The 20679-nt window shown below is 32.6% G+C and overlaps 1 protein-coding gene across 1 annotated transcript in view; it reads right to left on the reverse strand.

Moving 5' to 3' along the window:
- Nucleotides 1-3620: 3620 nt before the first annotated feature.
- Nucleotides 3621-20679, reverse strand: part of PGAP1 (post-GPI attachment to proteins inositol deacylase 1) — an 80614-nt gene continuing 63555 nt past the window's right edge. Inside the window, exons 16-27 of the mRNA XM_061203659.1 lie at nt 20571-20622; nt 20015-20081; nt 19466-19574; nt 17714-17752; nt 14173-14266; nt 10915-11005; nt 9903-10100; nt 8827-8962; nt 7177-7227; nt 6302-6489; nt 4981-5085; nt 3621-3984 (exon numbers count right to left, since the gene is read on the reverse strand). Coding sequence (XP_061059642.1) covers nt 3846-3984; nt 4981-5085; nt 6302-6489; nt 7177-7227; nt 8827-8962; nt 9903-10100; nt 10915-11005; nt 14173-14266; nt 17714-17752; nt 19466-19574; nt 20015-20081; nt 20571-20622 — 1269 coding nt within the window. The 3' untranslated portion in view covers nt 3621-3845. The remainder of the gene's footprint in view (nt 3985-4980; nt 5086-6301; nt 6490-7176; nt 7228-8826; nt 8963-9902; nt 10101-10914; nt 11006-14172; nt 14267-17713; nt 17753-19465; nt 19575-20014; nt 20082-20570; nt 20623-20679) is intronic.

Consider the following 20679-nt stretch of genomic DNA (forward strand, 5'->3'; position numbering starts at 1 on the left):
GATACTACACTAATTTAGACCTAACGCTTAAGATGAAAATACAGGCTAATTGAATTGCCTGGGGATTTGGGAATCAACAGCCCTAGTTTATCTCATCATCTTTGTGTTTACCCCATTTCCCCAGAGCTCTCAAGAATAAACTGAAAATTGAGCTTTACCTTTTATTGAGTTTTATTTCCCTTGACCACCTTCTGTAAGAGATGCTAATAAGCAGTGAGGTAAAAAGAATACACTATGCTATAAGTGAAAAGTCTGAAGAGTTTAGAAAAGAATGGGAACTAGATAATGAACAAATCAGACAATCTGCCTCATGTAAGTATGTGTGTGTGGTGGAAATGTGTACCATCTGCATGAGTGACAGGATAATCAACAACAAACATTTACTAGGCCTACTATAGTTCTTTATTTCTTTTCCTTACTGTATAATCATGCAGATATTATAGTGTAGTTCAAACAAGAAAACGTATTCCATTATATACATCTGAATTTATCTGAGCAAAATATGAAAAAAATTAAAGATTAATTAACACATGATCAATATATATATTGAAGAGACTCAAAATCAGTGTTAACCAGGCACAAATGCTTTTTTTTTAGGACTACTGTTTTAAATACTTTCATTCTGGTGACAACCAAGAAAAGAGCTAGCAGAACCTGTGTAATTTCCAACATGAAAAAGATAAAGAAAAGAGAGCATTAATGATTTCTATCATATTATCTGTTCCAAATTATAATAGTAGTAACTCCAGAGGACTCTTTAGAGACACTGAAAGTACTCGCTGTTTGTCCTGTCCAGTCTATATTTGGTCTAGGTATCAACAATAGGATCCAGGAGTAATTTTTATAAGTTCAAAACTTACTCAAAACTCAAAAAACAAAATCTAAATAAAAATGTCATAACAACAGAGCTCAGAAGTTTGCTAAATTAGATAATCCCTAACTGCCAATGAACAATTTCATTTTTGGTAACATTTCTGATAAACCTGTGTTGTTTTGCCAGCTAATAATATAGATTGTAGGCATGGTTGAAATAATGTGAATTTAAAGACAAAGGGGGCTTCCCTGGTGGCGCAGTGGTTAAGAACCCACCTGCCAATGCAGGGGACACGGGTTTGAGCCCTGGTCTGGGAAGATCCCACATGCCGTGGAGCAACTAAGCCCGTGAGCCACAACTACTGAGCCTGTGCTCTAGAGCCCGCGAGCCACAACTACTGAAGCCCGTGCGCCTAGAGCCTGTGCTCCGCAACAAGAGAAGCCACTGCAATGAGAAGCCCGTGCACCGCAAGGAAGAGCAGCCCTTGCTCGACGCAACTAAAGAAAGCCGCGTGCAGCAACGAAGACCCAATGCAGCCAAAAATAAATAAATAAATAAATTTATTTAAAAAAAAAAAAAATAAAGACAAAGGACTTTCCTTTTCTCAAGTGATAGAAACATCAGTTTTGTTAATCTTCAGACAGAGCCTACTTTCTCATCTCTGGTAGTTATTTGGTTTTAAAGTGCATTAGGACTTGATGAAGACTCTGTCAAAATGTGTGTGTGTGTGTATACATATAATATTAAATATATGTAAAAAAACCCCAAACTACTGCTGTTTATAACATGTTTAAAGAGAATCCTTTTTGTAGTCCTAAAATAAAATATTTTGTTGGAATAAATAAGACTTTAGGACTTGATGATAATGACACTCACATGAAATTATTTTCATGGAAACTAATGTGCCTAGTCTGCTGCTTCAAAAAGCTAATGTACTACTCACAAATGAGAAATTTAAGCTTGTTACATTTTATTCAAGAGCAGGAATGACTAAACAAGGAGACTTTAGATCATCTAAACACATTGATTATGGCTGTCAATAGAAGATTCAAATTAATGAATTTTCTTAAGTTCTGTATATGGACCTAAGTTCAAATTCAGAAATAGTTAAATGACATATTTAACCTGTAACTTGAAATGCAACTACATATGGGTGAAAACTTGAAATACAACACCATATGTACAAAAATTGTTATGAGTATATGTATAAGCTAAACCTAGGCAGATGTGTCCTTGTTTAAATATATATGTGGTATGCCATGGGAAAGTGCATATATAATCTGGTAAGTTCTCTTTCCTTTCAGGTTTGAACACACAAGCATTCTGTATTTTATCCCTTTTGCTGCTTCTATCAAACAAACAAGAGCCTGGTATGCCTGCCATGTCTACTATGAGGTTATCACTTATCTTTAATGATCTCATAAATGAAAATATGAACACTGAACATAAAGGTGGGAAAGACAACAATGGAATCAAACAAACTTAAAACTCTCAGAGATGATGGCAAGACCATCTTCAACTGATGATGAAACAGCAAGAACCCGAAGAACAAATGAGAAAAGAAGTGAGGTAACCCTCTACAGGCAGTAAAGTGGGAGTAACCTTCTAATAGGCAGTAACAACTGAGAGGCTGTAATGGAATCCAGATACAATGAGACGTAAAATGAACCTGGTACTCTAGGACATCCCTGGGCACTAACAAGGACACAAGTTCACAGGTACAACTGTGGAGTTACTGGGACTTAAGGACTATACTTGCAAGGTTTGGGGTATTTACAGCATACACATCTAAAGGAAGGGCTCTATCACTCAGGTATACCCCAGCCTTGAGTTAATTCTATCTTAAGGTGAAGATACCTAGCTCCATTACCTACTTCCAAAAAGTGAGCTGAAATGTGAAATGAAATATAAATATTACTCTCTATCTGTCAAATAGTAATCACCTTGGCAAATTAAGATTCCACTATTAAACCTAGTGGCTAAACACTCCAACTTATTCAGGTATTCATTGTTTATACTTATGCTATTAATGGGGTAACAGTTTTTCCACTGTTATTCCATTAATAGTATAATTTTATACATTAAATGTGGTACTGCACTTCATCATGCTGATTTTCTTTCCATAGTAAATAAAAATTGTGCCAATGTAGAGTATTTTCTGACCACTGGAATTTAGTTATTTTAACAACCCATGACCCTAGGCACTTTTGACAACCATGGGGTCAGTGAATTGAATAAAATGGTAAAGACTGAATGACTGAACTGCTCCAATGTCTATAAGTAAATATCTATGAAAATATTTTTCAAATTTTAGCAATACATCTCTTCAGTAGTCTACTGCTATTCACTAAGAATACAAAATAAGATTCTTATTTGAAAAGAAACAAGAAAATTTCATTGAGTTTTGAATTTGAATTACGTTTCCATTCATCAATCTTGCTGGTTACCAAGAAAACATGTCTCCTTAGAATTTAAAGTTGTATTTTCATAGGTGTAAGAAAACAAAAGATCTATTTTGTTCACTATGGCTGCCAAAAACTGACTAAAGACTGTGGTTATTTCATTTCTGAGAAAGCAAACAGTTTAAATTTCATTAATCTTTTAAGACTTATTTTTCAACACGTATACTGTAGCAAATACAAAGTAACCCACTTTTCAGAAGAAAGTTTGACGAAATGAGAATACTTGAGGTGAGGATACAAACAATGCTACATTTACTGAGTGTTTAGAAGATCTTGGTATGGCCAATCAAGCAGACTAGCTGATATGCAGAGTCCTCAAAGACAGAGGCTACCATATCCTTTCACTGATTTTTCATAATGACTAGTACACAGATGTCATACCACAAAACAAAACCATGCTTCAACTACTTTCCTCAAGCATTACAAAACTAATTTCCTATTTTCAACATTGTAAAAATAGACCTGTCTTCTCCAAAGGATCTTGCTGTCCACACTGATGGATCTGTGTGTTCCCTCTTATTACTGGACCTAAAGGCATAACTGATCTTTATCATTCCTTAAATCCAATCTTACATAAAGTTGCATAATGCATGGAGTAAAAGAGGAATGAAGACAAAGCATGGAACCCTGTATAAGTGTGCTGACCCAAAAGCAATCACACCAACAGCCAGAGGAAGTGGAAACTGTGAAGTAGTCTTCAACAATTTACTGTAAAGAGACAGAAATATACATTATAATGTAACCTACATTGTGAGCAAAAACTGAACATGTCAATCTTTTATACAGTTTTGAGAAAGTGTTCTAAGTGATTTTAGATAAATTCATTATATGAAAAATTACTTTAACTGTCCAAAATTTTTTAAAAGATCAATACAAGTCAATTTTGGCTAGAAAAGAGAAAAATATTCTATTAAGTAAATCACCAGTTTTGTTTATTCTTTTAAATTTTAACCACAGAAAAATACTAGTTGGACTTTTATTCAGCAAATTTTCACCCTATTTAATATCAGCAAAAAACTTCAACCAAATAAAAAAGGCACCATCTTTAATTCCTAAGAGGAGCATGTAAGATAAGACACTATTTTTAAAAGAAAAACACTATCAGGAAAGGCTATCACCTTTTTACTCTGAAAACAGAGACACTGAGGGGTTAAGAAACTTACCTAAGGACACAGAACCTTAGACTGAAACCCCAGATGTGCCTGACTTTAGAATATCTGCAACTATCTGCCAGAATCAACTGAAAAGGCTTCCGGAGCAAACAAGCGGTCAATGAAAAGTAAAGTTTTATTATGGAAAATTTTAAACATATTCATAAGTAGATTAACAGTATAATGAACCTCATGGACCCATCAACCAGCTTCAAAAATTATCAAGTCATGGCCAATCTTACTATACCTATATTACTGCCCACTTCCACTCCTCCTGTACTTTTTGGAAGCAAACCTTAGATATCATATCTTTCAAGGGTTAACTTTTTAAAGAAAAAAAATGATTATATCCTAACAAATAAAATGCATAATTAAGGAAACAAATATAATACATTTGCATATAAACTGTATTTGCACATAAACCATAATTACTATTATAGCTTTACCTTCAGGAACAGTCCAAGTAATTAGGAACGAAAGACATGTTTCAGACATGAAACTATGATAAAGACCAGGAACAGATGTGAGAAAAAAAAAGATTAAAATACTATACCTTGATTTTATTGAAGCAGTGTAAGTATTTCCAAGAACTGCCATAGTTGGAATAAGGATAAATGCCAAAGGTTTACATGGATCAGGATTAAGTTTAAAGTAATACCTATGTCAAAAAGAAAAAAATAAAACATAAATCAACAAAGCATTGCCAATCATCTTAAATTCTCAGAATCAATCAATTAAATACATTTCAAAACGTTCCTATAGCAATATGGATATAAGAGAGCTCTAAACAGCTCAAGAAATCATTGATAAATAAATTTTGCTCTACATCACCTTTACACTCAAGGTTTTATATGGAGAATTATGTTCAGAAACTACTAAAGGAAATGAAAATATCCCATCTGGAAGCACTTCCTTTTTACAATAAGTATATGCCTGAAAGGTCATATATAAATAATATCTTATGAAACAAATTATTTAAAACATATTTAAACTGATCTATTTAAAAAAGATGAAAAAATGAAGGTTTATATAAAGTAACTGTCTACAGCCTTCTAGAATCATAAATTTGTGCTCCTCAAGTAATTTTCTCCCCAAATCTGTGGACAAAAATTTGCACCTTGATTAAAATAAGGGGCAAAGGAAGGATATTAATATCTGGTGACCTGTGATTTAATTTACTGAACTTATTTTGATTCAGCCAACTTAAAAAAAAAAACAACAAAACTTCCAGTATTTAGATAATCTGAAAGTTTTACATTATTTCTAAAAACTATATTAAGCAGGGGTTAACTATTAACTGGATAGCGTGGTTTTTTAAAAAAGACAATTTACCAATAACTAAATATTCTAGAAATAAGCTTAGAGAGCATTTTTAGGCTCTCATTTAACCTAGGACACTTATCAGGTAACAAAGCAAATGACAGTTTTCTAGTAAAACAGCTGATCATTTATTTTAGTTCAACGTATAGGACACATCAGAAAAGTACATACTTCCTTCGTTATTTCTATTATTTTAAATGTAAGCATTTTTCTTCCCCTCAAATTTAAGAAAATATAAAATTGATCATGAATTGAAAATATATAAAGCACTAGCATTATGAATACTATAAGTCAGCAAAATAAAGCACATTTTCACATATTTCTAGACTCAAAGATGGTTAAAGAAAATACAATCCCTCCCTTTTGGGCAGATTTTGGGGAAGTTTATATTCTCACGGAAAAGAAGAAAATGTGAATATGTTGAAAATAAATTTCAGGTGATAGCTTCTTGTTCTTGAGAAAGTTTTATGAAACATTAGGAGTCCTGCAAGTCTCTACTTACAGATATTTATAGTTTGAACCACATAAATTATAATTATATAAATAAAACACACCTAAGATTCTTCAGCCAATAAATTAAAGATGGCATGCTGAGTAATACAATCCATGTTAATAAGTTAATCACAGTACTGTGCATGCGAAGACTATCTTCAGCATCACTGGCAGATAAACGGAGATGGTGTCCTGTAGAGTCTTTATGGTGATTGGATTTTTTTTCACTTCTTCTAGAGTGTTTGGGGTTCTACAAAGCAATAAAGTAAAAATATCAAGATATTAAGTAAAATTTAAGTTTATTACTTTATTTAGAATCATACTCAATTATCTAACAGCTAAATAAATACATCTTTCCAATACCAAATTGATATAAAATACTGAAATTATCTTGTTTGAAAGTATTTTAAAGCAGTTATCAGTTATAAAATTTTTATTCCTTTGACTTGCTATTTCCACTGCTAAGAATATATCCTCTTAAGTAATTACTTGAAATAAAATTTAAAAGATAATTGTGATAACAAAAACAACTTAAGGACTGATAAAGATCAAATTAAATGACAATCTAAGTCTTATTTTAATATTCATTAGGCTCGCTTTTCTTTTTTTTTTTTTTTTTTTTTTTAAACATCTTTATTGAAGTATAATTGCTTTACAATGGTGTGCTAGCTTCTGCTTTACAACAAAGTGAATCAGTTACACATATACATATGTTGCCATATCTCTTCCCTCTTGCATCTCCCTCCCTCCCACCCTCCCTATCCCACCCCTCTAGGTGGTCACAAAGCACCGAGGCTCGCTTTTCTTAAAGTTATTTAAATTCATAAAACCTCTTAAATACTGTAAAGTCCTAACCTTTTTTTACAAAAATAAACTTTTATATTTTCCCATGTTCTTTCATACTAAAGTGATATAGCGTTTTGAAAATAAAACTTACCACAGTCTGGTTATTTTTAAAAGTTGTTAAGCTGGCTTGCAGATGAACAATCTATGAAAAAGAAAAGACTTCAATTTTACTTTTATTTTGAAACAAAAAACATAACCATTTTTACTGAAATTGAGAAGCACTGTAATTTGAAATTTTAAAAACCTAAATAAATAAAAATTCATTTAAACATTTAAAAACATTCTTTTAGAAAAGATAAATAATAACTACATGTGCTTGCTATCATGGATTAAAAAACAAACAAAATAATACAAAATTCCAGAGTATGTTGGGGCCAGGATATAATGCTCTATCTTCCACACTGTGTGAGCCTATGCTTGAATGGTGCCTTGCTATCGCAACTTAAAGTGTCATGTGAGTCAAAAATTTGATTATATTCAGCATAGTATAAAGAGTTTAACATGTGTTATATAATCTAAATCTTTGAAAATCTGGAACTCAATTATATAGGGTGGTGAAATGTTTACAAGAACCTGAGAAAGTCTATAAATTTACTAGGTTTGCTTAAGTATTTGAGAAAGTTCTGCTTATTGTGTCAGTTGTTTGAAATATCCACTTAAAAAAACTAAAAATATTATATTTATAAATCAAATTAATTTATATTTGTAAATCAAAATAATTCTAAATAGTTTTTTCTGATGGACATATTTTTCCTTTGTAAACTGAAAGTAATCTATAATGTGCATGTATTAGCGTTAAATGCAGATGCAAATAAACCTTTGTTAAAAAAAGGAAAAAATTATTATCCTTTCCAGTATCAACTGTCTCTACATAAGAGTAATGTGGAGAACATGCAGTTGTATAATGTAGATTTTCCTGAAAAGCTGTCAGCCTTCTTAGAAGTGTTTTTCATTTCCTCAGTAAAATTGTCAGCTTAATTACTTTTATCGTGTCTTGTGATTCTTCAGCAACATTTGTAACATTCTACATTATTTCAGCATGATTGACAGCCTGATCCCACTGACATAACTTTTTTTTTTTTTTTTTTTTTTATTTATTTATTTATTTATTTATTTATGGCTGTGTTGGGTCTTCGTTTCTGTGTGAGGGCTTTCTCTAGTTGCGGCGAGTGGGGGGCCACTCCTCATCGTGGTGCGCGGGCCTCTCACTATCACGGCCTCTCCTGTTGCGGAGCACAGGCTCCAGACGCGCAGGATCACTAGTTGTGGCTCACGGGCCCAGTGGCTCCGCGGCATGTGGGATCTTCCCAGACCAGGGCTCGAACCCATGTCCCCTGCATTGGCAGGCAGATTCTCAACCACTGCGCCACCAGGGAAGCCCTGACATAACTTTTTGTTTTGTCTATTATCCACGTTTAAAGGGAGGTGTGAATAAAAACCGTTCTAGTAAAATGTTTTTTAATAAGTTAACATTACTTGCCAGAGCATCAAGCAATACGGAACAGATTATATCTCCTCCCCTCCCTTTGTTTTTAACAAAGAAACCCACTCAGATTAGTAACTTCAGTTCTACAGTTAACTATATATATTTGAAATAGCTAAGATGTTAAAAAAAACTTTACACTTAGGCCTGTTATATAACAGCAGTGATCAAAAAAAAATTTTTTAACAACACCCATGGGAAAGTCTATGCCTGTCTGATACAAAGCTCAGGCCTTCTGACTTTACTGATTTGACATACCTTAAACACATAGTAAAGATAAGTAAGAAGGATGGCAAATGCTCCACAAGTTGTCCAACTAACTATGATCAAAACAACTGTCAAAATGGGCAAGTCTGGTGATATTATCTTGATATCTTTAGGAAGTTCAGAGGGTCTGGAATAACAAGAGTAAAGCTTTCAAAAGCATATTAACAATTATTAACACAGTCACATATAAGCAGAAAACAATACAGTGCTCTGCCAGGCTCTCCTTATTAATGTGCAAGTATTACTATAAGGTAAACAGGCTTTTTAAAATAAAGGTGAGGGGTGACACATATTTTAAAATTCTTTTATACACTGTGATAGTTTCTCTTGCATTTATATATACTATGGGTAATACATGTACTAAAAAAGAAAAAATATTATTAAAGATAATTATTAATTATAGGCCCTGTGCCATACAATTCCAATCTTGATAGGAAGAGAAATAATTTTGTTCTTAAAGTCTTGAGGTCACTCAGACATGTGATGGTGTTAATGTCAGAAGCACCTCAGAAGGGTGGAGGAAGAAGCATCATACCATAATCCACTCTGTGACAGTAAATCACATAACATGGCTGGTGAGGAAATGGAAACTGGATCACTGGTTTACCAAAAGAGCATACCAGCAACTTCAAACTGTCTTTGGATCATAATAAACCTCTAGGCAATGTTTCTGGAGCTCTTATACATTTCATCTAATCTGATCCTAAATATCAAGATTGGAGTCTCAGGTTTGATTGAAAATCAACATATAAAAGCACTGCCAGAGAAACACTTCGCCCTTGGAAAGATTTACAACAGTGAAATTTAAAAATACTTGTGTAATCTGTCAAACTTTTTTGATTAACTCTTGAGCACTATGGTCAAAATCAAATGTAGCATTTAACTTGAAATAAATGATAACCTATGACAAAAACATAAGTTTGAACACTAACCCCATGTTTTGCTAGTTACACATTTTTCCTTAGAAATTATAGTTTAGTGAAAGCAAGTTAATTTTAAGGTTCCCTATCAGAATACAGTTTTTTTCTTAAGAGCAATAAGAAAGGTTCTCGTCATTCATTCTTTACCTTTTCAAAGTCAGCCACAATGAAGAAAGGAGTCTCACAGACATAGAAGAGAGTAGGCCACCCCAATAGGCAGTACATGTTCCAAACAGAAAAAGAATCAACGATACAAGGGGGAAACACATACTCTGACTAGTTAAAACGATGGCATCTAATTCTGGTAACAATAACATATCCCAAAATTCTTTAAACCACTTGTATCTGTGGATAAAAGAAAACATACAAAAAATAAAAGCAAATAATACAATAAAAGCAAAAAAACCCCAACAACTCTCATTAAAGGATTTAATGTTTGAAGTGTTTGACCATTCACTACAGTCCCCAGAGTACCATGATATTTCATTTATAATTATACTGAAAAAACAAACTTCAATTCCTGGTAGGGAACTAGCGAGTCTAGTGATCTTCAAGGATCTGAGTCTCAAGTCTCAATGCAGCTTTACTGCTCTCATTGATCCTTGTAATGAAGTAATAACTGGTCTTTTTTTTAAGTTAGAAAGCCAACAGCTAGTTATAAAGACAGAAGAAAAGACATCTAAGTAATGGTTTTTAACCAAACAAAAACAAAAACAAAACCTGAATAAATTAAGAATGCGATGTTAAGTAGGGTAGAGAGATCTAAAATATACTTTGTATGGGAAGTAATAAAAAGTGTTCTGAGGCACTGTTTCACCAATATCCTATATTGCTTTGTGTCCATGAATCTGGGACACCCAAAGCTCATGTACCACATACATTCTTTTGAAAATGTTAAAGTCCTGGTATATTTATAGTCTAAATTTAGACTGATATATGTGTATATATATATTATATATATAAGTTCAATAATTACTTCTAAACTATTGAAGTAAATGTTGATGTACTTATTAGGCCTTTGCCTAGGAGAAAATGTCCATTTAATAAAACAAGTCAATTGCCTTATTTGTATGGAAATTTATCCTTCATATTTGAGCCAAACATAATACTTTATATATAAAACAAAATTAAAATCATTATCACAGATAATAAAACTTACCCCAACAGAAACTTAACCATAATTACAAAAGGATCAACTTTGTATGGTTTGGCTTCTTTATCCAACATAGTAGCATATTCTAAGCAGTGACCTAGTGATTCAAAAAAAATTATATGTAGTAGAGAATTCACAGTAATTAAGTATGAGACATATTATATGCTGCATTGTTCGTAAGAGCAACATATTTCATGTCATAGAAAGCAAGGGTCTTCATTACTATCACAGAGACTCTTCTCAAAAGATTAAAAATTACCCTAATTTGAAATACAAATCAAAGCTACAATGAGGTACCACCTCACACTGGTCAGAATGGCCATCATTAAAAACTCTACAAATAGCAAATGCTGGAGAGGATGTGGAGAAAAGGGAACCCTGCTACACTGTTGGTGGGACTGTAAATTGGTGCAGCCACTATGGGAAACAGTATGGAGGTTCCTCAAAAAACTAAAAAATAGAAATAACATATGATCCAGCAATCCCACTCCTGGGTATATATCCAGACAAAACTCTAATTCAAAAAGATACATGCACCCCTATGTTCATAGCAGCACTATTCACTATAGCCAAGATGTGGAAACAACCTAAATGTCCATCAACAGACGAATAGATAAAGATGTGGTACATATATACAATGAGATATTAGCCATAAAAAAGAACAAAATAATGCCATTTGCAGTAATATGGATGCAACTAGAGATTATCATACTAAGTGAAGTCAGTCAGAAAAAGAAAGACAAATATATGATAGCACTTAAATGTGGAATCTAAAATATGACACAAATGAACCAATCTATGAAACAGAAACAGACTCACAGACATAGAGAACAGACTTGTGGTTACCAAGGGGGAGGGGGTTGGGGGAGGGATGGCGTGGGAGTTTGGGATTAGCAGATTGAAGCTTTTATATATAGAATGATAAACAACAAGGTCCTAATGTATAGCACAGAGAACTATATATCCTATGAAAAACCAAAATGGAAAAGAATATAAAAAAGAATGTATATATATATATATATGTGTGTGTGTGTATAACTGAATCACTTTGCTGTACAGCAGAAATTAACACATTATAAATCAACTATACATCAATTTAAAAAAGTTAAAAAAAAGAAAAAAGATAAACATAAACCTACCATAAAAATTTACTCTAATTTACTGGTTCTCATACAAAAGTACATAGCCAATCATCATTTGTGAAACAAATTCAGGAGCCAAGGCTATGGTTTTGTCATTTGTATTTTTACAAAGCTCCACAGGTGAGCTATTTTTTAAAAACAGTTTTACTGAGATATAATTCTTATAACTCAAAATTCATCCATTTAAAGTATATCCAATTCAGTGGTTTTTTGTATATTCATAGAGTGTGCATTAACAACCACAGTCAGTCTTAAAACATTTTCATTACTCCCAAAAGAAACTGTTCCCCTTAACTGTCACCTCCAATGCCTTCCCATTCCTAGGCAACCACTAATCTACTTTCTGTCTCTATAGATTGGCTTACTCTGAAGATTTCATAAAAATGGAATCATATAATATGTGGTCCTTTGTGACTGGCTCCTTCAACTTAGCATATTTCCAAGATTCATCTATCTTGTAGCATTCAGCACATTATCTGTTCATCAGTTGACGGACATTTTGGTTGTTTCCACTTTTTGGTTATGATAAACAGTGTTTAGTGTGGATGTGTGTTTTCAGTTCTCTTGGGTCTATACCCAGGAGTAGAGTTGCTGTGTCATATGGTAACTCTGTTTAACCTTTTGATGAACTGCCAGACTGCTTTCCAAAACAGCTATAGCATTTTACATTCCCACTAACAGTATACGAAGGTTGCAATTCTACAAATCCTCATTAACACTTGTTATTATCTGTCTTTTCCATTATAGCCATTCCAGTGATTTCTAATAAGCATCTTTGGTTCAGAACTACTTCTTTAATTGATTTGAGACACAATCCCATACTTAAGTCCTCTAGATTAACCAATATCATATATCCCCAGGGTCTCTGTGGACTATCTAGACATAAATCCCAAATGTTTGAAAATCAATTGTCAAGTCACTTAAAACTAAGAAGAATGAGGTGTCTCTTTTAAATTTCCAAAAATTATATTCAAGTATAGGAGATGTCATATTGCCAGAATAATCTTTTAATTAAAAGGCTGGATCTGAGCAGATCACATTAAACGTTGCTTACTTCTTCCTGGAATATAATAGGTTAAATCAGGTTAAAATAAACACTAAAGGCAGACTTGAAACTGCAAAAAAGTCACTGAAAGGAAATGAGTAGCTGTGAAAGGATCTGGCACCATGGAAACGGTGGAGGGGATTTTTGGACTGCTTTTGTATGTTTTGTCCCCACTCTCTTTCCCTCTTGCCTCCTCTGATTATCATTGTACAAGCCCGGCAAGTGTGTGAGGCTCCTGGGAAATTGTTCTAACTACTATACTCTAGAGAGGGCTTTGTCCAATGTACTACACAGTCTATATTTTCTTCTCCAGATCCATGTTCTACCCTTTACTTTGCTCTGAATTCTGGGAGGCTGACTTTTATGAACTGGCTTCTAGTTGGGTTTAGTGAATGAGAAGCACTGGCAGATAGGAGGATAGAAGGAAATAAAGTTAGTGTATTTATTTCCCTGCCTTCTCCCTGCTGAGCCACACGCTGACAGTGGCCACAGCATTTCTATACCCAAGGCTCAGGTGCAGTACTGCTGCTCTCTCCTACAGCTCTCTAGGTTTGCTCCCTCCCTTGCCCTGATACCTAGGAGTAGCAGATGGCTCTGTTGCTAATTTGGTATTTTATCATTTGTTGTTGGTTTCCCTTAAACCTATACATACCTTTGAAATAGTCCCTTCAATTAAACTCTTAATTATTCCATTCAGTGTACCAAGACCTAAATGATACAGTTGATACAGCCCAAATATTACACTGAATGCCAACTATGTGTGTGGCCCTATGTCAGGCACCGGGAATAGAATGGAGAAGAAAACCCCCGTCAACCAGCTTCTATCTCTTAAGAGATCCTCGGAACAGAGGGAATAAACTTTAGACACAAGGGTATAAAATGGAGAAAACAAGTAAGGAATTTTCTTGGTAACCTCTTAAAACTTAAGAGGATCTCAAACTCCTGTAACCTTGAGAGAGAAGGGTTGTGAATTTTCAAGAAATCGATGTGTCTTCATTAGCTACACGTAGGATAAAAAAAGTAGTAATGAAGCATTGAGGAAGGAAGAGAGGGAGGGAGGAATAGAAACATTCTTACCTGTTGAGAAAAGAGAGTATAACTGTCCTCCATAAGCAAGAAGGATACTAGATATAACATAGGCAGGAAGAGCTCCACCATGAAATCTAACTACCTAGAAAAAAGGCAAATCAATGGGCAACTTATGAATGTTCATGTTAATGAAATAAATATACTTTCACATGAAATAAAAATGTTGTTTTTCACTTTATACATTTTCTGACATGACTAAAAGATATCTTGAGTAATGGGTATAAAAATTCTAAGCAAAATAAATGCTAAGAATATATGGCATATTAGAAACATGTTATCTGAATTTTTCATCAAAGGCATAATAGAGGCAATATTTAATTGTGTAGCATATGCTACAAAATTTTTTACAAGGAATGTTTATCGAGCATTTAATATGTTCCAGGTATAATACTAAACATCTTATATGCATTATCTCATGCTCTCCTCCCAAAAATCCTTTCATATAGTTCTTATCCCTATTTTACAGATGAAGAAGTTCAGGTACAGGGGGCCCAAGTAACTTGCACAATTAAGAGACACGCAAGTTACTTACTTACTTGTTACCTCTCTTTGCTCTTAACAGTAAGATAGGGACAATAATAGTACTTACCTTATAGGTGGTTTTAAGGATTTAAACATGTTCATTTGTGTAAAGCATTTAGAATATTAACTTGAACATGATAAACTATCAAAAATATGAGCTGCTATTGTTAGGCTTTTATGTCCTTCACCATCTTTGGAAATCTTGTGGAATGGAATTTAACTCAAAGCCTAAGTTCATAACCATTATGTTATAGCACCTCAAGTCATTCTATCAGCTGATCCAATCTCCATAAAAAACATACATATAACAAAAACATAGTGTAAGTTCTTCTTTTAATGTTAAAGTTTTAAAAGGAAATTACTTGAAAGCATGTTCTCCAATCCACAGAATTTTTAAGAAAATGTACAGACTCCCCTGCTGTCAATCTAATGAGAACTATGGAAATGAATGCTTACACAAAATGTTAAGCAAAATTTCAGCAAGTTCAAGGTCTCCCTGAAGCTCCTCTGTGGATTCCCAGATTAAAGTTGATAAGACTCAAAAAACATAAAGCTCATACTCATGATTTATAGTTTGTAGCTTTGAGTGAGAGGAGAGGAGAGTTGAGTGAAAGGGAAAAGGTCATTTTCCTACCTATTACTAAATGATGCTCACTGCCTGCTAATGACATGCTAGGAAATATATAGCATACTTTAGTTATTAAGTGTGTTGGAAGGATAGTTAAGTAGCATAACAGGCTCAGAGTCGTACTCCTGAGTTCAGACTACAGCTTTGCCTTTCACTAGCTCTTAGGCAACTTATTTTACCCCTCCTTCTCTCTAGGCCCTTATCAGTAAAATGGAGTTAAATAGCACTATCTCACAGGGAGTTTGAGGCTTAAATGTGTTCATTTGTGTAAATCATTTGGAATAGTAACTGGCACAAGTAGGTGATCAGAAAATATTCATTGTTATTATTAACGTTTAATGCCCTTCACTGTTTTCAGAAATCTTGTAAGAGGTCCTGCATAAAATTTCTTTTTAATGACTGAGTGTCATTGTTATGAGTAGTAAATATGATACTGGGCCACAGATACAACAATCAACAATCATAAACTGGTCTCCATGGGTCATATTCAAATTGTATATGTGCTTCATTTGGTTTAGTATTTGGCATAGTATTTCTTTACATTTTGAATTAGATGCCAACATTGAAAAATTAAAATCTTTTATCTAAAAATTCAGATTTCTAGTTTCTCTTAAAATCTAAAGATTGGGAAACACTGGGCTTCATTCCTACATGGAAATGATTTATTAAGAGTTTAAATAATTCTCTTGAGAAAGCAACTTTCAGTTTATTTTCTGTCCTCTCTTTCATAAGAGTAGACTAAACAATACGTAAGTATATTTTCCTCTTTCCTTTTTCTAAAAAAAAAATTAATTTTATGAAAAAATTATCTAATCAAAGGCTAAAGATTCTCCTAAGTGGTTTCTCTTTAGTCCTCTTTCCAGTCTTCTTTGACTGAATCAGTTAACACTGAAAATACGTATGATTTTTAAAAGACAAATAAGATATACAAAACCTAATTCATTCTCCTACTGTTCTCAAGCTAAATTTTGAAACAAACATGAACTAAGAGCACCTTATATCATTCCAAACATTTAAGGACTTAACTCAATTGTCATGAATTCTTCAACATTTAAAAAAGTACCTACCTCTGATCCTGCAACACCCACACATCATCATTTTTTAGAAAAATTTCCATGTCTAAACAAGACTATTAGTCTGGTTTTTTCTGGTGTACATATAATTACACCTAACTATACAGTATCAAGCTTGACTTTTCTTGTCACTAATCTGAATTATGAGCCCCAGGGATGATATGGATAAGAGAGTGTGTTATATCCTCAGCCATACCACCATGTACAGTGACATACTAAAAATACAATAGCATGAATTCTTCACTTTTATTCCAAGATATAATTTTTCTTAATAATTGATCTCTTAACATTTTAGAGTATTTATTATAACTATCCATGATGCTATTTTCCAACTTACACTAATATTTAATCTTCTCTTTCTAATGTAGCACAAAATTTTTACACATTAGCTTAGAATTTTCTAATGTTCACAAATTTAATAATAATCACAATCTAGTTCTTACCAGGTTGTTGTCAGGATCAAATGAGATAACATACATAAAACGTTTCTGATTTACTTTTAACTTGTGAGTTTTATTATAATTATAGAATTAAATGACTTAAAAATTCTGCCATGCCTAGACTGCAAAACATAACAGATCAAAAAAATAAAGTGAAAGTAATAAAAGACACAATAGAATTTTTAGTGAATTTTAAAACTATAATTTCTCTGACTAATCAGTATTATCTATTTATGTCCAGATTGTACAATTCTGCAAATTATAATGATGTTGAATAATAATACAGTAGTTCTACAACTTGATAAATTATTTTTGTAACACTATTTGCCTATGAATTTAAGATACTCCCCAAATGAATTTAACCTATTTCAGCATGTTTATTTTTAATATAATTTACTTTTACCTTTTACAAACTGAGCATGCACAACATAAAAAGTTCTTGGAAAAAGCTCATTTATATGACAGAGCCTACAGATTTTATTGGATTATGAATTATAGCATCGTATGAGCAATGTGAAATCTTAATATGATATCCATTTAGCCAAAAATATTAATTTTCTTGAAAATCAGGAATCAACTTTCATTTTTAGGAAGTATCAAACATGAAAGCATCACCTTAAAGCCAGGGGTGGCCAACTATGGCCTGTGTGCCAAGAATGGCTTTCAGATTTTATTAACGTGAGAAAAAGAAGAAAAAAGGAGAAAGAAGAAAAAAGAAGTAGCTGCAGTAGTGGCAGCAGTGGCAAGAGACTATATATGGTCTGCAGAAATACTAATATCTGGTGCTTTACAGAAAACGTTTACAATCGCTGCCTTACAGTTTCTATTCACAAGGCAATAAATAATCGACAAGGAGTCTCTCTTACCTGTCCAAGTATTTGTGAAAAGGAAGTCTTAACTGTCACCTAGTTTAAAACAATTATTAAAAAAAGGTTATTTTCCCTAAACTCTAGTTCACATTTTATTAAACTGAGCACTAAGCATAATCATTAATTTTTTTATAATGATGAACCTAAAGGTACCCAAGATCTTAAAAGAATTCTCTGAACCATCAACATTTAATTTGTATCAACTGTGGTTTTGCTGTTCAATATTTTTTCTGTAATCTAATTCATTCCCAATTGGATGAATGCTATGATACGTGGTATCATATGATACCGTGATATGTGGTAACCCTGTACTAACTAGAATATTTAATTAATCAGAATATCTTATTACCAGATCATACAAGCTAAAGGAATTTATTGAATGACTGAGTCAGAAACTATACGTATGTTTGCTGAAAAATTAAGCACAAATTAATCAACTTACTTATGTAACTTGTACTTTAAAATCTCAAACCTACAATCGTATGGTACTAAATATAGTTAAGCTAAACCACTTCTGAGTAAGTTTCATAAAAATAGGTTTCACATGATATAATACCAGGAACAAACAGATCACATGTAATAAAATTTGAGCCAAAACAACACTTTAAAAAGAAATTCATCATTAATTATCTCTGCCATAAATATACCTCTTTTGATATTAGGAAGTCTGGGAAAAGGAAATTCATCTTTCATAGAGAAGTTGTAAAATAACTATATTTTGTCAATACATGGACTTTTTAAAAAAATAAAGTATTTGTAAAAATATGGACATTAAGAGAATGTGCAGTACAGCCAAATTACTAACACAATTCTTTCTATCTCTATAGTAATATTAGAAATATGAAGGCACAAGCTGAAAACCATTATATCCCTGCAAAATCCTTCAATGCTAGAAACAGAAAGCAAGATATCAAAGCATTAATAAATTCCATGAAATCTAAAATAACTCATAATATAGGTCAAACTGAAGCTTGTAGGACAGATTATATGCACTTGACCTACCAATTCTAGTTTACCCTAAGAAAGTTAGCTCTAATAAAGAATCCAAATTAAAGCAACTGAGTAGAAATAAGATATTTCACATAAACCAAAACCACCATTGAAATGTATACTTCAAGCACTTAAATCTGGAATCCTTAGAAGCTGGTATGTTCTTATACAAAGAGGAACTCTTTTAGTTCATGAATCTATATGTAAATAAAATGTTACTCTTGAGTCCATTTCCCTTCTCTCAGTGCAAAGAGATCTACTGTGATTGTAAAACAAAACCAACAGGTACTAAATTGCACATATTAATGATTAATAGAGTTTAAAATAATGAGTGAAAAGAAGATCCTTAAGCTTATCCAGTAGTGCTGGAAAATATATATCATGCCAGTTACTGCAGTATAGCCATGTCAGCTGATTTCATGAAGTTCTTCAAGCCATGTCAGCTGATTTCATGAAGTTCTTCAATTTATGGAGGATTCTGGACTTTGGGTTTCCAAACTGAGAAGCTTAATCTGCAGTCTCAATTTTTATTTTATTTTCTATTATTTATTAAGATACATAACTTTCAATGGTCCAGCTAAGGAAACACTGAGGTGGTGCTAACAGGCAAAATGGAGACTATTTAAAGTATCATAAGTAACTAACTCTCTCTTATATTAATTGGCTTTCGCATCACCATATATCTGAGGCAAATATAAAAATATATTTCCAGTTTATTCTATAACTAAATCCTAAAAATTAAGCAAGCATATAACTTACCTCATACTGACAGTCTGATGATGTATACATTTTTAATAATGCTACATGGCTGTCATTTTCTGGTTGAGCAATATGGAGTTTCACAGAAATTTCTGTAGCAGATGGAACCCTGAAAAGATAAATATCAGTTCTCAAATACAAAATGCTGTGAAATAACCATGGCTAAGTCAATCCTCAGCACAACACAGTGAAATAACGTAAGGAGGCTAGATGCCACACGTTACTATGGATTGACACTTTTCCAGTTGTATCACAGTTGTTTGAATGCTCCTTCTAGGACACAGAAATTGGGGGAGAGGGTGGAAAGGGGTTCATATCTAAAGCAAGTAAGGTTTAAATTCTAGATCGCTTAAATAAGAATACTATATGGTATCTTATAATATTATATTATCTTATGGGCACAATGTTACATAAAGGATACCTACATTTTACTCAGAGGCCCTGTAATAATTTCTCTAAAATTTTATTATGATTTAAATAAGCAGACTAAGTAGAATATGTATTATTCAAAAACAACAAAGTTTAAGGTAAATTCTTTCATATACTTACTGTGCAATTGTTAGTGAATCTTCATAAGACCAGGGAATATGAAGTTTATAGATACTAGTAATTTCTTCTGTGGAAACATAAAGGAAATATGTATTACTAACCTTATGTTACTAAGGTTACTACTATAATACCTAACTATTTACACAATACTCATTTCATTAAAAAATAATCAGTAAGAGTTATATCACACAATAAATTATGGAGAATTACTTAATAATAATGTTTAATTAGACCTACAACAAGATATTAGAGCATATGGGAAGTATAAGAAACTGGAAAAACATTAAACAGCTAAATCTCAATTATTACTACAATAAAACAGCAAGATATACAGTATTTTTAAAACGTGGATATTTAAACTGAAACAGATGAAGATGCTTACTGTTAAGAAAGGGTCTATGTTAAATCCATTTGGAAATATAAACAGCTTTTCTATTATCATATATTTAATATTAATTTACATAAAATATATGGAAAAATAAGTATTACAGAAAATTCAAGTGAAGACCTAATGATTCTTCAAATGACAATACTATTTTTTCAGAAATACACTTACCTTTCACTCCTGAGCACTTGCTTACGACGTTGATTTTAAAAGCTTGGTATATCTAATAGAGTTTGACCACAAAAATTAAAAAAAAACAAGTTTATAAGTTTGTTTAACT

This window comes from Eubalaena glacialis, chromosome 1 (assembly GCF_028564815.1).
Source record: "Eubalaena glacialis isolate mEubGla1 chromosome 1, mEubGla1.1.hap2.+ XY, whole genome shotgun sequence".
In the NCBI taxonomy this organism is placed as follows: Eukaryota; Metazoa; Chordata; class Mammalia; order Artiodactyla; family Balaenidae; genus Eubalaena; species Eubalaena glacialis.